This window comes from Oryx dammah, unplaced genomic scaffold, assembly GCF_014754425.2.
Source record: "Oryx dammah isolate SB20612 unplaced genomic scaffold, SCBI_Odam_1.1 HiC_scaffold_28, whole genome shotgun sequence".
NCBI classification, from domain to species: Eukaryota; Metazoa; Chordata; class Mammalia; order Artiodactyla; family Bovidae; genus Oryx; species Oryx dammah.
The window spans coordinates 73,092,012-73,110,772 of NW_024070212.1; the positions used below are offsets into that span (position 1 = coordinate 73,092,012).

Sequence of the window (18,761 nt, forward strand, 5' to 3'; positions counted from 1 at the left end):
TTTTGCTAACCATTCCCTTATAAAAAGTTTTCTCACTCATATACTTGTGCCTAAATAATATATTTTAGTTTTACTTGTTTTTGAGACTTATAAATATGGAATTCTTTTTAATTGATTCAGTTGCATTTGCTTTATTTTTTGCTCTTGATGTGTGCCATCACCTGAAACTTGTTCCTCACTCAAACTATGCTTCTAAAGTTTATACATGTTATCCTAATTATAGCTAACAAGTGTTCATTGCTGCAAAATATTCCTTTGTGTAAATAACAGAATTTACTTTCTCACAGTCCTTTTAATAGACAGATTTATCCAGTTTTCTACCATTGTAAGCTTTACAAGTATCTTGAATGACATACACAAGAGTTTTGCTAGGATATCTTAGGAGGGCAATTGTTGGAATGTTGGATATATTCATATTCAGCTTTTATAAGAAAATTTATTGTCAATGTGATTGTATTTTATACTCTTTCAAGAAGTATAAAGGAGTGCCCACTACTCTTATACTTGGAAACAGCTTATAGTTTCATATTTCTTAATTTTTGATAGTCTAGTAGGTTTAAAATAATACCTTTTTGCTTTTTCCTGATTAATAAAAAGTTCAGTTTTAATATTAACTTACTCTCCCAATTGCTTTTATTTTTACCATACTTTTGGTATTGTGTTATCCATCTTTTCATATTTTTTGTAGAAGTTTTAAAAAATATATTCTGGAATATTCATCTCTTGTCCTACATATATGTTGCAGTTATCTTCTCAGTTAGAGCTTTCTTTTTACTCCTTTTATGGTGATTTAACAGGAAGTATTATAATCACCTACTTATCACTCAGCCTATCTCACCAGACTAACAGGTTCTAGAGGTAAGACACCACACTATATCTTATTCATTTTTGGGCCCTAATATCTAGCAAGACCTCAACACAGTAGTGCTGCTTCATACATACAGTTGCTCATTAAGTGTTTAATGAATGAATGACAGGATGAATGAGTTGCTATGATTTTACAGGTGATGAATCAATCTTTTAGTGGTCAAATTTCATTTTATACAAATTGGTTACACTATGCTGCTGAATCAGAACTCAGAAAGTATACACTACACAATTTCCTGTACTTGTACTTCAAAGGTGGGTGTCAGGCATTAATAAGAGGTGATAAATTTTCAGAGAGGTGGCAGGATGTTGTTTATAAAAATTCATTACCAGCTCTGAACATTTGGCAATATTCACTTTTCATTTTTTTCAACACACTTAAAACAGTTAGCCAAACTCCCTATTGTAGGATAGTATTTAGCCTAAATTTATCACAAAGTTAGAAATGATGTTAAGACACAAGATATGGATTACATATTACAATGGATATGCAAGGTTCACGCTTTGTGTCATTAATTTGAAATTGGTTACCTTTTTAGTAATGGTGTCCGGAGGTACATCCCGCCTCCCAAGAGGATAAGGATTCCATTGGCCACTAGGAGATACATCTTCTTGTCCATTGTCTAAAATGTTGCTTTGCTGGGACGGGGTCTATTGCAAAAATGGTATGGCATTCTTTAGTGATGTAATAGAAGTTTATCATAGTTTTCTGAAAAGAGTCCCTAATGATTATGGTAAAATCACTTTTTTTTAATTGCAGAAAAACATATATCCTAAACTGGAGGTATTTTATCCACTATTTACTTGATAAGAATTGTAAATTAATAGCTTTTTGGAAGCAATGAGAAATTCAATTAAAATAACCATCTTAGAGTTATTTACTGAATTTTAAAGAGAAGTTTAAATTTGCAGTACTAGAATAAAAATAATCAGAATAAAATTAACCAATTGTTACAAAGCACATTTAAAAGTTGCTTAAGTTACTTCTTTAGTATTATCTTAACATTTAGAATATAAACTGAAACCATACAATATACAGTATGTAATTTCTAATATTCCAAACCATAATCTAAAACAAATTTTATAAAGCTGTACTGATTCTGGGAGAATGTGTCTTGCACTAATCTACAATGATGTTAACACTAGCATAGTGTGAGATTCATGGTAAACTATGACATTATCTATAGATCACTTAGAGGAAAAATTAACACATCAAAAAGTATTGGGCTGTTAGAATTTCAGTTTAAATAAATCCTAATTGTTTTGACTCCAAATTTATTTGTGTAGATCATTTATACATTAAAGATTAAACTATTCATATATATTTTATTTTTGGCTGGTTTACTGCTTATTATTTTTTAACAAATAACAATACTCCTGTCTCTGTTATTATTACTACTAGATATTTTGGGAGGCATTTGTAATCTGATCTAAGTAACAGAAGGTAATGATAAACCAAGAGAAAGACAGCCTCCTATGGAGGGCTTCAATAGTGGGATATTTTTCCTGTCGAAGCAGATTAACTTTTTGTACAGACTTTTTTCTCCTCATGCCTATAGGATATACAAGTACTGCCTGATTTCCTGGGGAATTCTTATGTGGTGAGATATTATAGTCAGTGTTTCTTATGCATTTACCCCACATATTTTGGAGGATCCCTGTGGATACAGAAAGTCTGGTTAGAGAGTGTATGTGCAGTTCTTTGTGTGAAGAATTGTCCTCCAACCCTGGAATGAGAGAACTGGGCCATTCTTCTCTTCATAATATGGTGCAGATGCGCTGCTTGCCAGGCTTCATCCAGTTATACTGAGTGGTCCTAACTGTTCTCCTTTACAAAACAATTATATAATGATCCTATCTGCATTTTGATTACATGCATTTTTAAAAAGCATTGCTTGGAACTGTTAAAATAATATTTATTATGACAAAATTAATTAAAATTTAGGTGAAATTTTTCTGGGGTCTCGTGGATATAGTGAAAGTAAGGAAATGATTCCGTTTTCTTCTTGTATTTTGACTGTGTGAATTCCTTTTTCATGAGTATCAGAAAGTATGAAAAAAAGAGGAAAAAGCTATTGAATTAAGGTTCCTGGCCTAGTTAGGAGTGAATTCACCTGTGTTTGCTTGAAAATCAGATATAGGTTAACATATTTAAGAGGACTTCCCTGGTGGCTCAGACGTTAAAGCATCTGCCTACAATGTGGGAGACCCAGACCCCTGGGTTGGGAAGATCCCCTGGAGAAGGAAATGACTACCCACTCTAGTATTCTTGCTTGGAAAACCCCATGGATGGAGGAGCCTGGTAGGCTACAATCCACGGGGTCACAAAGAGTTGGACACGACTGAGTGATTTCACTTTAACATAATGTAACATATATATTACTTGAAAATAACCAGACAGCTCCTCAATGACCATCTATCTGCCTGATTTCAAGCATTAATTTTCTAATTTTTATTTTTAGAGATTAGTGTTTGTACATGCCCATGCATAATTTTTCTAGCTAATATTATGACATAAAATTTCTAAAATTAAGCAGTTAAAATACAATTATGCAGAGTGGGCACTACTGGACAGTTTTCTTTTTGAATTTTTAGTATGCATGTCATTGCTGGTTTGATTTCTTTGCCAGTAAAGTGGGATTATAAATATGTTCAACTAGCTCAGTGTGTGGAACACAGAGTTTTTCAAAGTGGCCAGAATTAAGCACAAATAATCCTTTTTTTCTCCATTTCATCCCCATCTTTATCACTGTTTCCTCCATTAAACTTCCATCAGCTGCCCCAACATGACTCTTAGTCACAGAGAACAACTGAAATTGCAAGATTCTTTTTAATGTTAAAAAAGGCTAAAACCCTTAGTCAAAATCCTAAGATCATGATGATATAGATTCTTCATTCATTTACCAATTAATCTTTCTCTTTTTAAAATTAGAACTAACAACTCTACCAATTTCTATATGTTACAGGGGCCAAAGAGAACATAAATACACAGACACATGAAAAAAGAAAATACTCTGAATAGACAATAAGAGTAAAGGAATTTCCTGAAAGCAATTTCCTTTATTCATTTCCAGAATGCTCTGGCTTCTTTGTTTCACTTAAGTGAGACACTCGAGGAGTGACTTCAGTTTTCAAACATGGAAATACTGTGAAACATTTATGTTTGGGAGGGAGGAACCCAAAAGAGAATTATGTAGTGGGTTCACATTTTTTCTCAAAAAGAATGAGTATAGCTATTTACCAAAAAAAAATTTTCGATAAAGTGCTCCTGAACTGTCCAAAAATGCAGTTGTTTAGTTTTTAAAATTTTATGAAATGTTAAAAGGAGCAACCAAAAAATGTAATAATGAAGCTATAATTTATTATTTCAAAGAACATAGCCAATTGAGTTCAGTTTTCATTCAATTATTTTTAGTATCACATTTGAGTTATTTTCTTTAGATACTTTAAAAGATTAAGAATTAGCCTTTTCCTCACCACATATAACCAATTAAACATAAAATATGTGGAAAATCATCACAATATAGCATTTCTTCAGCTTCTAAATTCTGTAGATCCTTAATATTTCAAAATAAAAGAGAAAATGGTCAGTGTGATTTACTTAAAAGCCAGAAATTACACTTAAGAAATTCAGTAATGTTAGAAGAAGTTTTGCTGAACAGACACGAGTCCAAAAAACGACTGCAAACATTTGCAGATTTAACATTTGTGATTTTGACTACTGCAAATGATCACAAGCCTCCACTGGAAGAAGTAATTTCTGATTTTGCTGAGACACAATGTATATGAATATATGTGTCTTTGTGTGTCTATATATCTGTGTCTGTACAAGCATGTATATGAGTGTATACATGCATATGTGCGTATGCATGCCTCTATGTGAGTATATGTGTAGGTACAGGATTCGCATATATGAGTAAATGGACTTAGCTGCTCCTGAAGGTTTGCTCTTGACTGTTAATTGCATTAATGTTAAGGGCATTGCAAGCTTGGGAAATTAACTTATGGCAATTAGCTGGAAGAATTATATCAGAGTAGTATTAGAATTTGGCACTTTGCAAAAGTCTTGGGGTATATTACTTAAGAACTCAAGGATTATTTTGCTTAGTAATTGGCACATAGTTCACAAAGGCACACAGTTAAAAAACGTGTTGAAAACAACTTTCTCCAAAGTATTTTCAGTGAAATTATCGTTATATTATTCTTTTTCTGAAAAAAGTAGGTCATAAAGACAAATATACATCAAGCTTGAATCTACATCATTATGATTTCACAGATCTCAGTCTGAAGATGGTAATGTAATATCCAGATGATCTTTAAGCTATTGTTTCATTATAATGGTGAGGAAGCATCTGTACGAGTACAAGATTATTTTGGTAGTTTTAGTCACTGTCTATGAGGAATTATGTGGATTTACAGACTGAAGGATTTTTTTCATAGTTAGAAAGATAAGTGAATTCTTCCTGAGTGATAGGTAGCCAATAATAGATGCAGCAAAATCAAGAGAAACTATAGGCATAAATTAACCCAAGGTTCAACATAAATCTTGCTTTGCTTTCAGCAAACAAAACAGAACTGGAATTAAATAAATAACCCTTGGAACTCAGGTGAATGAATACATGTTGGATACTGGAACTATCTGATCCTGAGTAATGTGCATATATCTATAAGAAAGGACATTAGAACTTTAAAGAGTTTACGTGCAAACGTTCCCTAATTCAATGATAGTAGAATGAGTATCAACTAATAAAACAGAGGTCATTTTCTTCCAGGCAAAATTATATTAAAATATTATTTAATACACGTTTCCATAATTTCAACTTCTCTTCCCCTGAAATTATAATTTATATTAGTGTCTGCTTCAATAGCCAATAAGTAGTAGGAGCTATGGAATAATATTATGGTGGTAGAAGTTAAAAAAAAGAACATGAAAAAAATTATCTATTTCTCCAGTGCAGAAGAGACCACACTATGTATATTGGCAGCCGGACACCTGCAGATAGGGTGTTGGAAAAGGCAAGTGATTTCTTTCCTAGGCTTGCATATCTCTGGAGCAGCAGTAGCATGGATGAGTAACTTGCAATTTTCTTAGGTTCGTAACCTTTGGTCTTTTATTGCTACCAAACATATTTCTTGGAGATACTGAGTGCTCAGGAAATGCAAGCATTGTTGAAGAGTGGAAGGTAACTACTAGCATTTATTAAACTCAGCTAAATAAGAAAGTACTGTTTCTATAGCCCATAGGGGATGATTTGGGCTGTGATATATTTTGGATTAGTTAATACATTCTATTTGTGTATTCTTTTGTGTTTCCTATTCTATACAATGGTGATAATACTTCCATTTAGGGTTTTTGGTGAGGGTTGTGTGAAAAAATACATTTAAAGTATCTCATGGTACTAGCTACATATTTTCAATAAATCCTAGTCTTTATTCTTCTCCTGTCAAGATATCTATTTTTCCCACCATTAATGTGGATAATAAAAATGACAGTTTGAACTGACATTTTGCAATATTATATTTCTTTTGATAACATAAAATTTCAAGACATTAGCTAAGCTCATTTACAACAGAGCACATCCAAAGAAGCACACTGAATCATCAATAAAGTCATAGAAAGCTACCTTAAATGCTTTTTGGAGAGGCAGTTATAAATGAGAAATGAATAAATGAATGAATAAATGAATACATAAATAAAGACAGAATACTAATAATTTATAATTCAATAGCACATGTGCATGTCTTACATGTTCTGGTAATAAGTATTATGAAATCTTTTAGGAAATTAGAATAAGCATCAAAAAAATGAAAATATTAAAAAAGAAATTAAATTTATCAAACTAATTTTTATGGTTTTTATTTGCATTCTGTTAATATCAAAAAATTCTATAAAGTTACCATAGAAACTGTAATTTACTATTTACAGTACAGAAAGCCTATATTTAGTTTGTAATCCATGAAAAATGTATAATACTAGACTTGGAATATAAGAAATATAAAAAAATAGAAATATTCAAAACAAGTATCAAAATCTGGGAGTGCTTTTCTTTTTATCCACTTAAATATTCATTGTTTAAACGCTTTATTAAGTGCAGAGTTCTTTAATCTTCATCAACAGTTATATCCTCTAACTAGTTTATTACAAGTTAGCTTAAAAGAAAATTTGGAAAAAAAAGAATTAGACACATTTTGGTAGCCTTGAAAAAAAAAATCAGCAAGCCGAAAAAAACCCAAAGAAATTGCTGGATCAGGACTTCAGGTAGTATTAATACAAATAGTGTCTTTTTGTCAATTACCACGAGGGAGTAGAGAGGTAGCAATCACACAAAGGTGCTCTCTCTGGGTACATAACTTGCAAAAAGACAATTTCAGTGTAACAGAAAAAAAAACAAAAGGATTCTCCTTTCTCCTAATTACAAGAAGTTAAGTCTTGCCAGCAGAGAGTGTGGGGAAAGGGCCTGGATTTCAGCTTCCAAATATTCCCTGGCAAAGACACCGTCTATAAAAAATGGATGCTGCAATTACCTGAAAGCATTCATTTCAGTTTCTTAGGACACTTCATTCATTCTTTCTAGGACAACTCAGTGTCATTTACCATAGCACATAAATAGACAGGCAGTATTATCATTCAGGAATTTTATGAATAAAAAGACAGCTCTAGTATTTTCAAGGGAGAATAAACAGTTTTGTTAATTTTACCTATTGAAAATGTTTATATTTTGATCTTACTCTATATTTTAGTGCAATTCTCATGGCTAACAATCATTTAGAGGCTCTCATGATATTTAAATAGCTGATGCTAATATTATTATCTTAAATGGTAAGGTGAGAGTGTCGTAATATATTTTTATATATTTGTAAATCAAAGGAAAATAATTTTTGCCTATCTCCTTTCCTGGTGAGAAGAGTTCCAGGAAATTGAGCTTCAGTCATAGGACTGATTATCAATGGGTCAGTGGAGCCAGAAGGGAGACTCTGAGAGGTTGTACCTTAAGAAAGGTTAACCCTAAAGTTTCCCAGGAAAACCAAACAAATTTTATAATTAATAAGCTCTCTGGGAGAGATGTATCTGAGCACAAAGGCAAAAGGGCAGAGACCTAGGTTGGAAAGAAAGGAGTCCCTGGAGTAATTTTGAAACTGATTAAGCATCTGGTACAAACACCTGATAATGTTTTGCAATAGCAGCAGGGGAGGAAAGTTGTCTGGATGCCTAAATACCTATACTTTATAGGCCTTAAAGTGATCATTTGGGTCATATAATAGTTTGGGGGCAATAGAGTAGTAACCCTGTTTCTTTTCCATCCTTTCCCTCTCTCTTCTCCTGTTGTTGTTGTTGTTTTTGGTATGAGTGAAAAGTGTCAGTTGCTCAGTCGTGTCTGACTCTTTGTGATCCCATGGACTGTAGCCCAGCAGCTACTCTGTCCGTGGGATTTCCCAGGTAAGAATACTGGAACGGGTAGCCATTTCTTTCTCCAGGGAATCTTTCCAACCCAGGGATCAAACCTGAGTCTCCCTCATTGCAAGCGGTTCTTTACCATCTGAACCACCAAATAATAAAGTATTAGTGATAATTCATTTTGAGATAGGCTATTTCAATACTTGATTTTCTTTTTTGATGTGAAGCTGGATGGCAGCATAATAATTTATTTATATTGAAGTATAGTTGATTTGGGGCTTCCCAGGTGGTAAACAACCTGCCTGCCAATGCAGAAGACATGAGAGATGTGGGTTCGATCCCTGGGTTGGGAAGATCCCCTGGACAAGGGCATGGTAACCCACTCGAGTATTCTTGCCTGGAGAATCCCATGGACACAGAAGCCTGACAGGCTATAATCCACAGGGTCCTGGGTTGGACATGACTATAGTGACTTAGAACACAGGCACCATAGTTGATTTACAATATTACATTAGTTTCAGCTGTATGCAAAGTGATTCAGTTCTACATATGTGTGTACGTCTACAAACATATATATTTCAGTTTCTTTTCCATACTTTTTTATTCTTGGTTTGCAATTTAATAGAGTTTCCAAAGAGAATTCCTTTAGATCATCTCTTTGCCCAATTGGGAAGTTTGCAATATCTCCAAGTATTATAATTCTGCAACATTTCTGTTACAGATCATCTTGTTGCTGTTTAGTTTTTAAGTAGCATCTACTTTTGTGACTCCATGGATTGTAGCCCTCCAGGCTCCTCTGTCCATGAAATTTCCCAGACAGGAATACTGGAGTGGGTTGCCATTTGCTTCTCCACAGGATCTTCCTGACCCACAGATCAAACCAGCATCTCCTACATTGGCAGGTGGATTCTTTATCACTGTGCCACCAGGGAAGATCTGTGCCACCCATAGATCATCTTAGAGCTACAGTAGAATGGGAAAGACTAGAGATCTCTTCAAGAAAATTAGAGATACCAAGGGAATATTTTACGCAAAGATGGGCACAATAAAGGACAGAAGTGGTATGGACCTAACAGAAGCAGGAGATATAAAGAAGAGGTGGCAAGAATACACAGAAGAACTGTACAAAAAAGGTCTTTATGACCTGGATAACCATGATGGTGTGATTACTCATCTAAAGCCAGACATCCTGGAGTGTGAAGTCAAGTGGGCCTTAGAAAGCATTATTACAAACAAAGCTAGTGGAGGTGATAGAATTCCAGCTGAGCTATTTCAAATCCTAAAAGATGATATAAAAGTGCTGCACTCAATATGTCAGTAAATTTGGAAAATTGAGCAGTGGCCACAGGCCTAGAAAAGGTCAAAGAAGGGTAATACCAAAGAATGTTGAATTGTGCAGTTGCACTCATTTCACATGCCAGCTAAGTAATGCTCAAAATCCTTCAAGCTAGGCTTCAACAGTACATGAACTGAGAACTTCTAGATGTTCCAGTTGGATTTAGAAAAGGCAGAGAAACCAGAGATCATATTGCCAACATCCACTGGAACACAGAAAAAGCAAGGGAATTCCAGAAAAACATCTGCTTCATTGACTACACTAAAGCCTTTGACTGTGTGGATTCCAACAAACTGTGGGAAATTCTTAAAGAGTTGGGAATACCAGACCACCTTACCTGACTTCTGAGAAATCTGTATGCAGGTCAAGAAGCAATAGTTAGACTGGACAGGAACAATGGACTGGTGCCAAATTGGGAAAGAGTACATTAAGGCTGTATATTGTCACCTGGCTTATTCAATTTATATGCAGAGTACATCATGTGAAATGCTGGGCTGGATGAAGCACAAGCTGGAATCAAGACTGGTGCAAGAAATATCAATAATCTCAAATATGCAGATGATACCACTATAATGGCAGAAAGCGAAGAGGAACTAAAGAGTCTCTGATGAAAGTGAAAGAGGAGAGTGAAAAGCTGGCTTAAAACTCAACATTCTAAAATCTAAGATCATGGTATCTAGTCCCATCACTTCATGGCTAATAGATGGGGAAACAATGGAAACAGTAACAAACTTTATTTTCTTGGGCTCCAAAATCACTGAGGACAGTGACTTCAGTCATGAAAGTAAAAGATGTTTTTTTCCTTGGAAGAAAAGCTATGATGAACCTAGACAGCATATTGAAGAGACATCATGTTGCTGACAAAAGTCCATATAATCAAAGCTTTTGTTTTTCCAGTAGTCATATATGAATGTGAGAGCTGGACCATAAAGAATGCTGAGTGCCGAAGAATTGATGCTTTTGAACTGTGGTGTTGGAGAAGACTCTTGATAGTCGCTTGAACTGCAGGGAGATCAAACCACTCTATCCTAAAGGAAATCAACCCTGAATATTGGTTGGAGGAACTGGTGCTGAAATTGAAGCTCCAATACCTCAGCCACCTGATACGAAGAGCCAATTCATTTGAAAAGAACCTGATGCTGGGAAAGATTGAAGGCAGGAGGAGAAGGGGATGACAGAGGATGAGATGATTGGATGGCATCACTGATTCTCTGGACAGGAGTTTGAACAAACTCTGGGAGATGGTGAAGGACAGGGAGGCCTAGTGTGCTGCAGTCCATGCGTTTGCAAAGAGTCAGACACAACTGAGCAACTGAACAACAATAGTTAATGAATCCATTCTATAGGGTACTCCAAACAACATCATAAAATTAATACAGCAGCAAAGAGGTGCTTAATTTATATCTGGAGAATAATGTACACAATGAGAAACAGTGTTTCAAGTGTTTCAACCATTTTTCAGGCACTGAAATGAAAGTCGCTCAGTGACGTCTGACTCTCTGTGACCCTATGGACTATACAGTCTGTGGAATTCTCCAGGCCAGAATACCAGAGTGGGTAGTCTTGCTCTTCTCCAGGGGATCTTCCCAATCCAGGGATCAAACTCATGTCTCCTGCATTGCTGGTGGATTCTTTGCCAGCTGAGCCACAAGGGAAGCCCTTTCAGGCACTGAATTTGTGTATATTATTCTATAGACTGACAAGAAAACAGGGCAAAAAAACTAAGTAAAATTAGGGGCTGTCCATACAATAATTTCAAGGAGTTCAAGCAATAGCTTCTTTCATACCAAGACCTCTCTAATCTGCTCTTTGCATTCTGTAATTCTATCATTCTAACTTAAGGGTTTGATTTCTATTTAATTGATAAGCCCTCCAGGAAAGTTATCTGTTTAAGTTGGTTATAGCTCATCTGTTCCTTAGTGCAAATGAGTTGCAAGGCCCTTATGAACTTTGGTTTTTTTTTTTTTTTAGGGCAGAGGATGAACCCTGAGCATCTAAGAAGACATTAAGAACAGGCTCCCTTAAAGGAGAGGCTCCAGTGAAAAGGGTCTCACTGATAGTACTGTGTCGGAGCCAACAACACTCAGTCTCAATTCTGAGCTCAGTGACGTCAAGTTACCACTTTGAAATTTCTCAGAGTGAGGGTTCTGTCACTGACATAGGCACAGGCCACAGATCAGGCATTTTTCTTCCTGGAGAGACTTTTGCATACAATACTGGCTCTGCAACAGGAGACTGAGGACAGAGAAAATAACTTACAGAAATTCTCAATTAAGTCATTTTTTTAAAAGTGATCATGGGTGATTAAAGAAAAAAAGCTATGAATAGAAATGTTTTGTTGCTTTTATGACTCTCCTCAGAGTAGGAAGAAAAGTATCCAGAGTTAGGGACTGTTATTAAGACTAATTTGACAATAAAATATGAGTTTGAGGTCTTATGACATTCATTTTGCTGGGAGGATAGTTTGTTTCATCTGTTCATTAATTGATTAAGAGAAGAGAGTTTGGAGGCTACTATCATTTCATTATCCTTACTTTGGCATTGCTTTTTTTTTTTTTAATAAAAACTTACTAGGTTAATGACTACATTAACAATATAGTCATAATGGCATATTGTGTGAAAATGACTCATTAGTTTCCATTGAAATGCAATTAAGACAGATTGCATTAGTCAATTTAAACAGGTATAATGGACATTTTCTGTTTTGCCTGAATAAAACAAGCAGAAATGGTCCTCTGACAATGGAAATATTTTCTCTTATTATATATGCCCTTTCAAATGAGTCTACATTTTCATTTTAAACCATGTCAACTTGCTACTTTCCCATTAACCTAGGATGAGTAAAAATTTGCTAGTTAAGCCACAAATTCATTTCCCATGTTTTACTTCTGTGTAATATTTCCCACACAAAAAATGGACTAATGAAGCTTTTAGAAGTGCTAATGACTTAATTGTCATTCTAACCTAGGGCTCTAGGACTTTTCCAACTAAAATCCAATCATAATTTCTTTTTCTGTTCTCAGAATGCATCAGTAAGAGAGTATAGGACTATCTCCAAAAAGTTAAAAAAAAAAGTCAACATGTGTATATATACATATACACACACACGAAAGAAAGAAAAGCAAAGAATAAAAGAAAAAGAAAATGAATAATAAGAAAAATGAGTCTTAAAGCAACACAAGAAGCCATGTACCTGCTCAATCCAAAAAGCAAAGCTGTTAAGTAGGAACCTAATAATCAGTATAGCTATCAATATTCATTGAGCAGCTAAGAGTATGGGCTCTATAGTATTTGCCCTTATGCTTTTTGGACTCCTGAGAGTCTGTAAGCAGGATTGTATATACAGCCTAAACACGTTACGTGAACAAACAACATTAATTGGCTTTGGTATGCTGACACATGTAGGGCAGTCCATACTTACTTTCTGAAGAGGTAGTTCTTGTAGATCAAATTTAGACTTAGTCTGCAAGTTTAAAGTCATGCTTCTGCCTGCATGCATTGCTGAAATACCTCCATAGGGCAGCATGCCAAGGTTAACTGTGTTGTGTTTGTAAGCAGCATTCTGAGTAGAGGAAATAATCATGTGACAGGATGTGAACACATGCTCAACAAACTGATTATTACATGAACATGTTTAAATTTATAACATTTAACTTTATGCAGGCAAACGGTAACTTTCTTTTTTAAACATGCACTTGATCAGACAGAAGCATACAGTAAACAGTGTTAGTTATGAACATAATGAGTACCATCCAAAACTACAGAAAAGACAAAAAGCAAAGATAACATTCTGTTTTACATTTGTTGCTATCTCATAGGCATAGAACCTATCTTTTATATATCATGATTGTAGTGACTCTGGACAAATGTTTATCAGTAGTGATCTATTAATTCAAAAATTTCAAACAGTGAGGTCTTAAATTTTGTCAGCTGCAAATCTCATGGTCTCTTTCACATTGTGAGATTAGCATACACAAAAGACAAATACTAGCTTCTAATTCTGCCTTAAAACTAATGCCCTGCGAAGTTAAAGTGAAAATCAGTCAGTTTTTTTCTCTGTCATATAGGCCTAATTATGGCAACTCAGGAAAAGAGCTGGTCAAAAAGTTATTCAATCTGACCAGTGGATGATTGAATTTATTAATTTAGTTAAACTACTCATTTTGTATGTGAATCCAAATATTCTCTTTTGTTGTTTCTTAAAAATTACATTTTAAACTGATGAAATTTCATAATGAAACTAAAGGAACTATGCTTTGAAATATTAATGCTATTTATCTGATATACCTAAACATTTATAGAATATTCTAGTGATATCTGCACTGTGGCTACCCTTCAGTAAGTGCATCTGAAGTTATTCCAAGTGGTTCAGTTTTTTTCTACAGAACTTCATTTTAAAATTAAGTCATTTTGCATATCTTGTCATCTGATGGTTTTCATCTGTATGATCTCTACTTTCCACCTATCATGAAAATACAATAACTGACAGCATTTGGCTCTTTTAATTAATTTTAAAAAATCTATTGAAGTTAGTACACGTTTTAAAACCAAATATTATTGAACATTAGCAGGAGACAGTTATTATTCTGACAGTTATTATTGCATTGTTTGCAAAGAAATAATTTTTAAGATCAGAATTTTGTCAACTGAAAGACGATTACACTCCTGATGGTGTGTTGTCAAGCATTCATATTTGTTATGGATCCCTGATTATTTCATTCAGAGAATTTTTTTCATTGTCACCATGCCAAAGTTGAGAAGGACATTGAACATTTCAAGCTAGCACTTGAAGGATTCCTTAAGGTTTAAAATGACTTCAGTCTAGTGCTTTCTCAGCACCTATGGCAGAGTAGCAGTCTTAGACATATGGGTTCATGTTTCACTATCTCTCAGTCAAGCAGGGTTCTGTAGTGGAAGCATGAGCCTTGAGATCAAACCAAAGGAGAAAACAAGCACCTTTAATCTATGGCAGTACTCAGAGCTGCCTCTCCAAGGTCAACACCAAGCAAGGTCTTTAACCAACATTATGTAGAGCTGTTAAGCTTATCCAATGTCCAAGATTCTAAGCAGTTCTCTTTTATAAGGAATGGACAAAGATCTTGTAGTTTCCAGTGTAACTGTTTGATTCCCAGAGTTCAAATCACTCAACTAAATTTTACTGGGAAGGAAGCAAGCTGTGCCTGGTGCAATCTCACTTTGGGCAAAATGTTAAATACCACAATACAGAACTATTTTTACATAATAAGTCTGTGCTCCAGTACCCTGAATTTATGTTGTATGTAAGTTTTAAGTAAGATACAACCTGAATAACTCGGCAACTTGATTGAGAGAGGGAAGAAGTTACTCAGAGAAAGAAGTAAGAGCTTTCAGGATTTGATGGATTGAAGCAGTATTCTAAGGTAATTTACTTTCTTTGAATTAAATGAGAAGCTATGGAACATACATTGAAATTGCTCTGAAAAATGAAAGACAAACTGAGGAAATTATAAACAGACAGGGGATATGTGAAGACTAATTAAAAAGGGAGGCATTGTCACAACAAGGGAAAAAACATACAAATTTACTTTTAGTTATCTGCATCTGGGATGGGTAGGGTCTCTAGAATTCTGCTGATCTAAATCCCCTTTCTTCAGTCCTATTTTCCTCCCTCCAAATTCCTGCTCCAACTAGGGAAGACACCTACTTTACAGCAGTTCTGATCAAGGGAAATGAAACATTTATCTGGGAAACTAGTAAATAAATGATAGTACCAAATGCTTAAAATTTTGTGTTTTTTTTTTTTTTTCATTATCTGTTTTCATTCACTCCTTTGTTGCCTCAATTTACTAGTCATCGTATACATGCTCCAAAAAGCTTCTGATAACCTTTCTCGGCTAGTTCATCTTACCCTGTTATGTATGGTCGTGTCTACACAAGGCCAGAGTTCCCAAACTGTACTGTTTTATCTGGCCCCAAATATTTTTGCCCTCCAAGTTATCTGTCTACATGGAGGGTAAAACTTGAAGTAAGGCATGGTGACAACTGACCAGGTGTTTCCCACTGACACCCAGGCATGAGGCTTTGATGAGGATCCCTTCAAAGGGACTGAGCACATCTATTTGAAACAGATGTTCTGATGAAATATTTTGCAAGGCAGAACCAGTTTCCACATTGAGAAACTAACACCCACACCCACATTTATTAGTTCACTCTTTTCTTATTAATAATTGTTTTTCTTGTCATGTAGACACGACCTACAAACAATATAATTATTTTAAAAGAGTACACCTGAAAATATAAAATTCACCATTAAGAAAATATGTAATAAATGCAATGACCTATGCTTTTAATAGTTTTAACTAAAACTACTGAAGGAAACATTCTAATGGTATATTATTACCCAGATCCCCAATTTACACTGAGCATTGAAACCTAGAAAATCAGAACAAAAAGCCCTATTTTCACAAACTAGAGTTTTAAGATTCTAAGGTCAATGCAGTGTACAGAGCCCTCTACACCAAAGCTACAAAGTACATTCAGCGGTGACGGTCAATTGATCATAGTTCTAGAAAATGAAATACCAGATTTCTCTTAGATAGATATAAACAGAAACAAGAATATAATTCAGGCCTTATAGAAATTTTTTTTTAACTCTCTTCAATTACTATGCATTCTGTGATTTATTGTGATTCAATTTTAACTGAATTGGGATTATTTTCCTCTTTTTTGCTGCAATATACACACACTAATTTGTATGTTTATAGTCTTCATAAAGACATCATCTATTTTTGTTGTCTGTAGTATGATTAGAATTTAAACATTTCTTTCTATATGAAAACCAACATTCTAAATGGCAGGACTTTCATTAAACAAAGTAATGTGTGGGAGGGCATTCAATCTCTGCTTATTTTATTTTTCTGTTTCTTGCTGGGAAGATTATTGCTCATTAGAAGTAACAACTTTAGGAGTCCCATAGCAGTAACTATATGCGGATTTTATAAACAAATTAGGTCTGACTTCAGTATATGCGAGTCTGTGCAGAAAGGAGCAGAATACTCACTTTTTATAGATTCAATAAAAATAATTTTCTCTAGGTCACTAGAGAACAGTTTCGTGTCCTAGGAGAGGCATTTTGCCTTCATGGCTAGAAAGCAATTGAAGCACCATCCCATATAATAGAGTTGAATTCTTTCTCACTAACCACTTTTAGGATAGTTTTGATAGATAATTGACCTACAAGTTATGAACTCTCGAGGAGCGTTAAATAGTATCCATGAAAAACTATTATGATCAATTTCCCCACATATAAAGATAAATAAAATGCTCATCATCTATTCATTCATGTAGTTCATGCTTCACTACATGTGCTCAGAAATGCCAATAACGTAAAACTAAAGGCAGGAGGGATATTCTTACAGAGAAATGCCAAACATACCCTGTCTAACCTTCTAGCTTCTATATGTCTAAGCAGCTGTTGTCTCCAGTCTGCAGGCATTTTACCACAGCTCTCCTCTCCCTTGACAGGAGTGGGCCTCGTCTTTATATCACTGTTATCTGATGGCTTGTCACCATAGTTACCCAAGTTATAGTCAGATGGTATTTTTTCCAAAAGAGCTGCCATGGTAGGCCTAGCTGAAACTGGCCTGGTTTGGGAGGCACCGTAACTCTCTGTACTGTAGCTTCTTGCAGACAATGGCCTCCTTTGGGTAAGGTTTTTAACTGGAAAACTTCCCGCCTGAGCTTTCACTTCTTGATATGAAGGGTGTTCATCTTCATACCTGCCATTCCTTTTCAGGAACTGGGACTCAGTCACTGAAACGCTGCTTTGGCGATCCAGACCACCCCTATATGGAGGTCGGCCATACCTATCACTCGGAGTTAGCTCATGAGGTTCACTGACCCTTCTAAACATGGCCATTTCGGTAGAGCTCGCCAGGGAGTCAGCTCTTCTCAAGAAGCCCGCCCTGGCGCCTTGACTTGCAAACTGGGCGTTGACCACAGCATCTTCATTAACAGATGGCTGAGAAAATGAAAACATTTGCTCCACTGGTGGGTATCCTCGGTAAGCTCGAGGACTAACCAAATCCTTGGCAATGTTTTTCCCGGGTTGTTGCACATACTCAGAATTGTGTTGAAAAGGGGGCGGTATCCTCTTTTCTGCTTTAACTTCCACCGCTCCTTGGGGATTGAAGCTTTGGTCAAACTGATAGACTTTTTTGGTCATGGACGCTTTCTGTTGTTGAGGCCCTTTACTGCTTCCGTAGGTGAGCATCTCATCATCCAGCATTGGGACTGACTGGCTTCGAGACATACTGGTCATACCATGCTCCGGTCCCAACATTTTGTCAGGTCGTTCATGACTTCCTAAGTGGTCACTCCCAGTCGCATAGTTTTCTAATGGTATATTATAAACCTTGTATGTACCAATGTCAATCTCATCGATACTCTGTGACTTTTTGAATTTATTGGACTTGATATCTTTCATTAGTGGGGAAAGCCTCTCTGTGCTTTTGCTAATTGAAATAACGCCTTTAGAAGAGTCTGGGCGGCAGTGGATTTGAGAAAAAACATTACTGAGACTCCTGTTGGGATTAGAATCGTGATACTCCCATGGTACTCCTGGAGAAAAAGGACTAGGTATTTCAGTAGCTTCTTTTATATGTTCTTTCCTTTCAGGCAATGGGCTGGTGGTAGGAGTCGTCTCTAATTTGGAAGGGAAAGCAGTCCTATCTTCAAAAGGACTAGGGGTTCTGGTCCAATTCTGCCAAGGATTGGAAGGAGGCACTTCTGTTTCTGGTGTGTGTCTGTGTGTAGACTGCTCAAGTTCCAGGGGAACACCAACAATCCTATCCTGCCTAATCAAAGGCCTGCGTCCATGAGAAGATGTGCTTCTAGCTTTCGAACTCAGGAGGGGATTATTGTTGGCATTCTCGCCTGTGGTCTCCTCGGCAACGAACCCCGTGTTATCATAATGGGAGCCATCGGTCCAGTTGTCTGTGAATGCGTCACTCATTGGCAGCCGGTCAGGACGCTGTGGTAGGTTCCCTGGGGGAACAGCCTCCCGCTGGCTGAGTAATGGCTTTGCATCAAGAGGCTGTGGGAAAGATTGTGCAATCCTGTGAACACAATGGGAAGAAGAAACATGAAAATGAGGAAGAGCTGGGTCTTTGCCAGAAAGAGAAC

General features: G+C 35.8%; 1 protein-coding gene across 1 annotated transcript in view; it reads right to left on the minus strand.

Moving 5' to 3' along the window:
* The window catches only part of LOC120857009 (leucine-rich repeat-containing protein 7), a 156,944-nt gene that overhangs the window by 87,778 nt on the left and 50,405 nt on the right, over positions 1 to 18,761 (minus strand). The window contains exons 11-13 of the mRNA XM_040232605.1: positions 17,014 to 18,694; positions 13,021 to 13,161; positions 1,399 to 1,518 (exon numbers count right to left, since the gene is read on the minus strand). Of these exons, the coding sequence (XP_040088539.1) occupies positions 1,399 to 1,518; positions 13,021 to 13,161; positions 17,014 to 18,694 (1,942 nt within the window). The remainder of the gene's footprint in view (positions 1 to 1,398; positions 1,519 to 13,020; positions 13,162 to 17,013; positions 18,695 to 18,761) is intronic.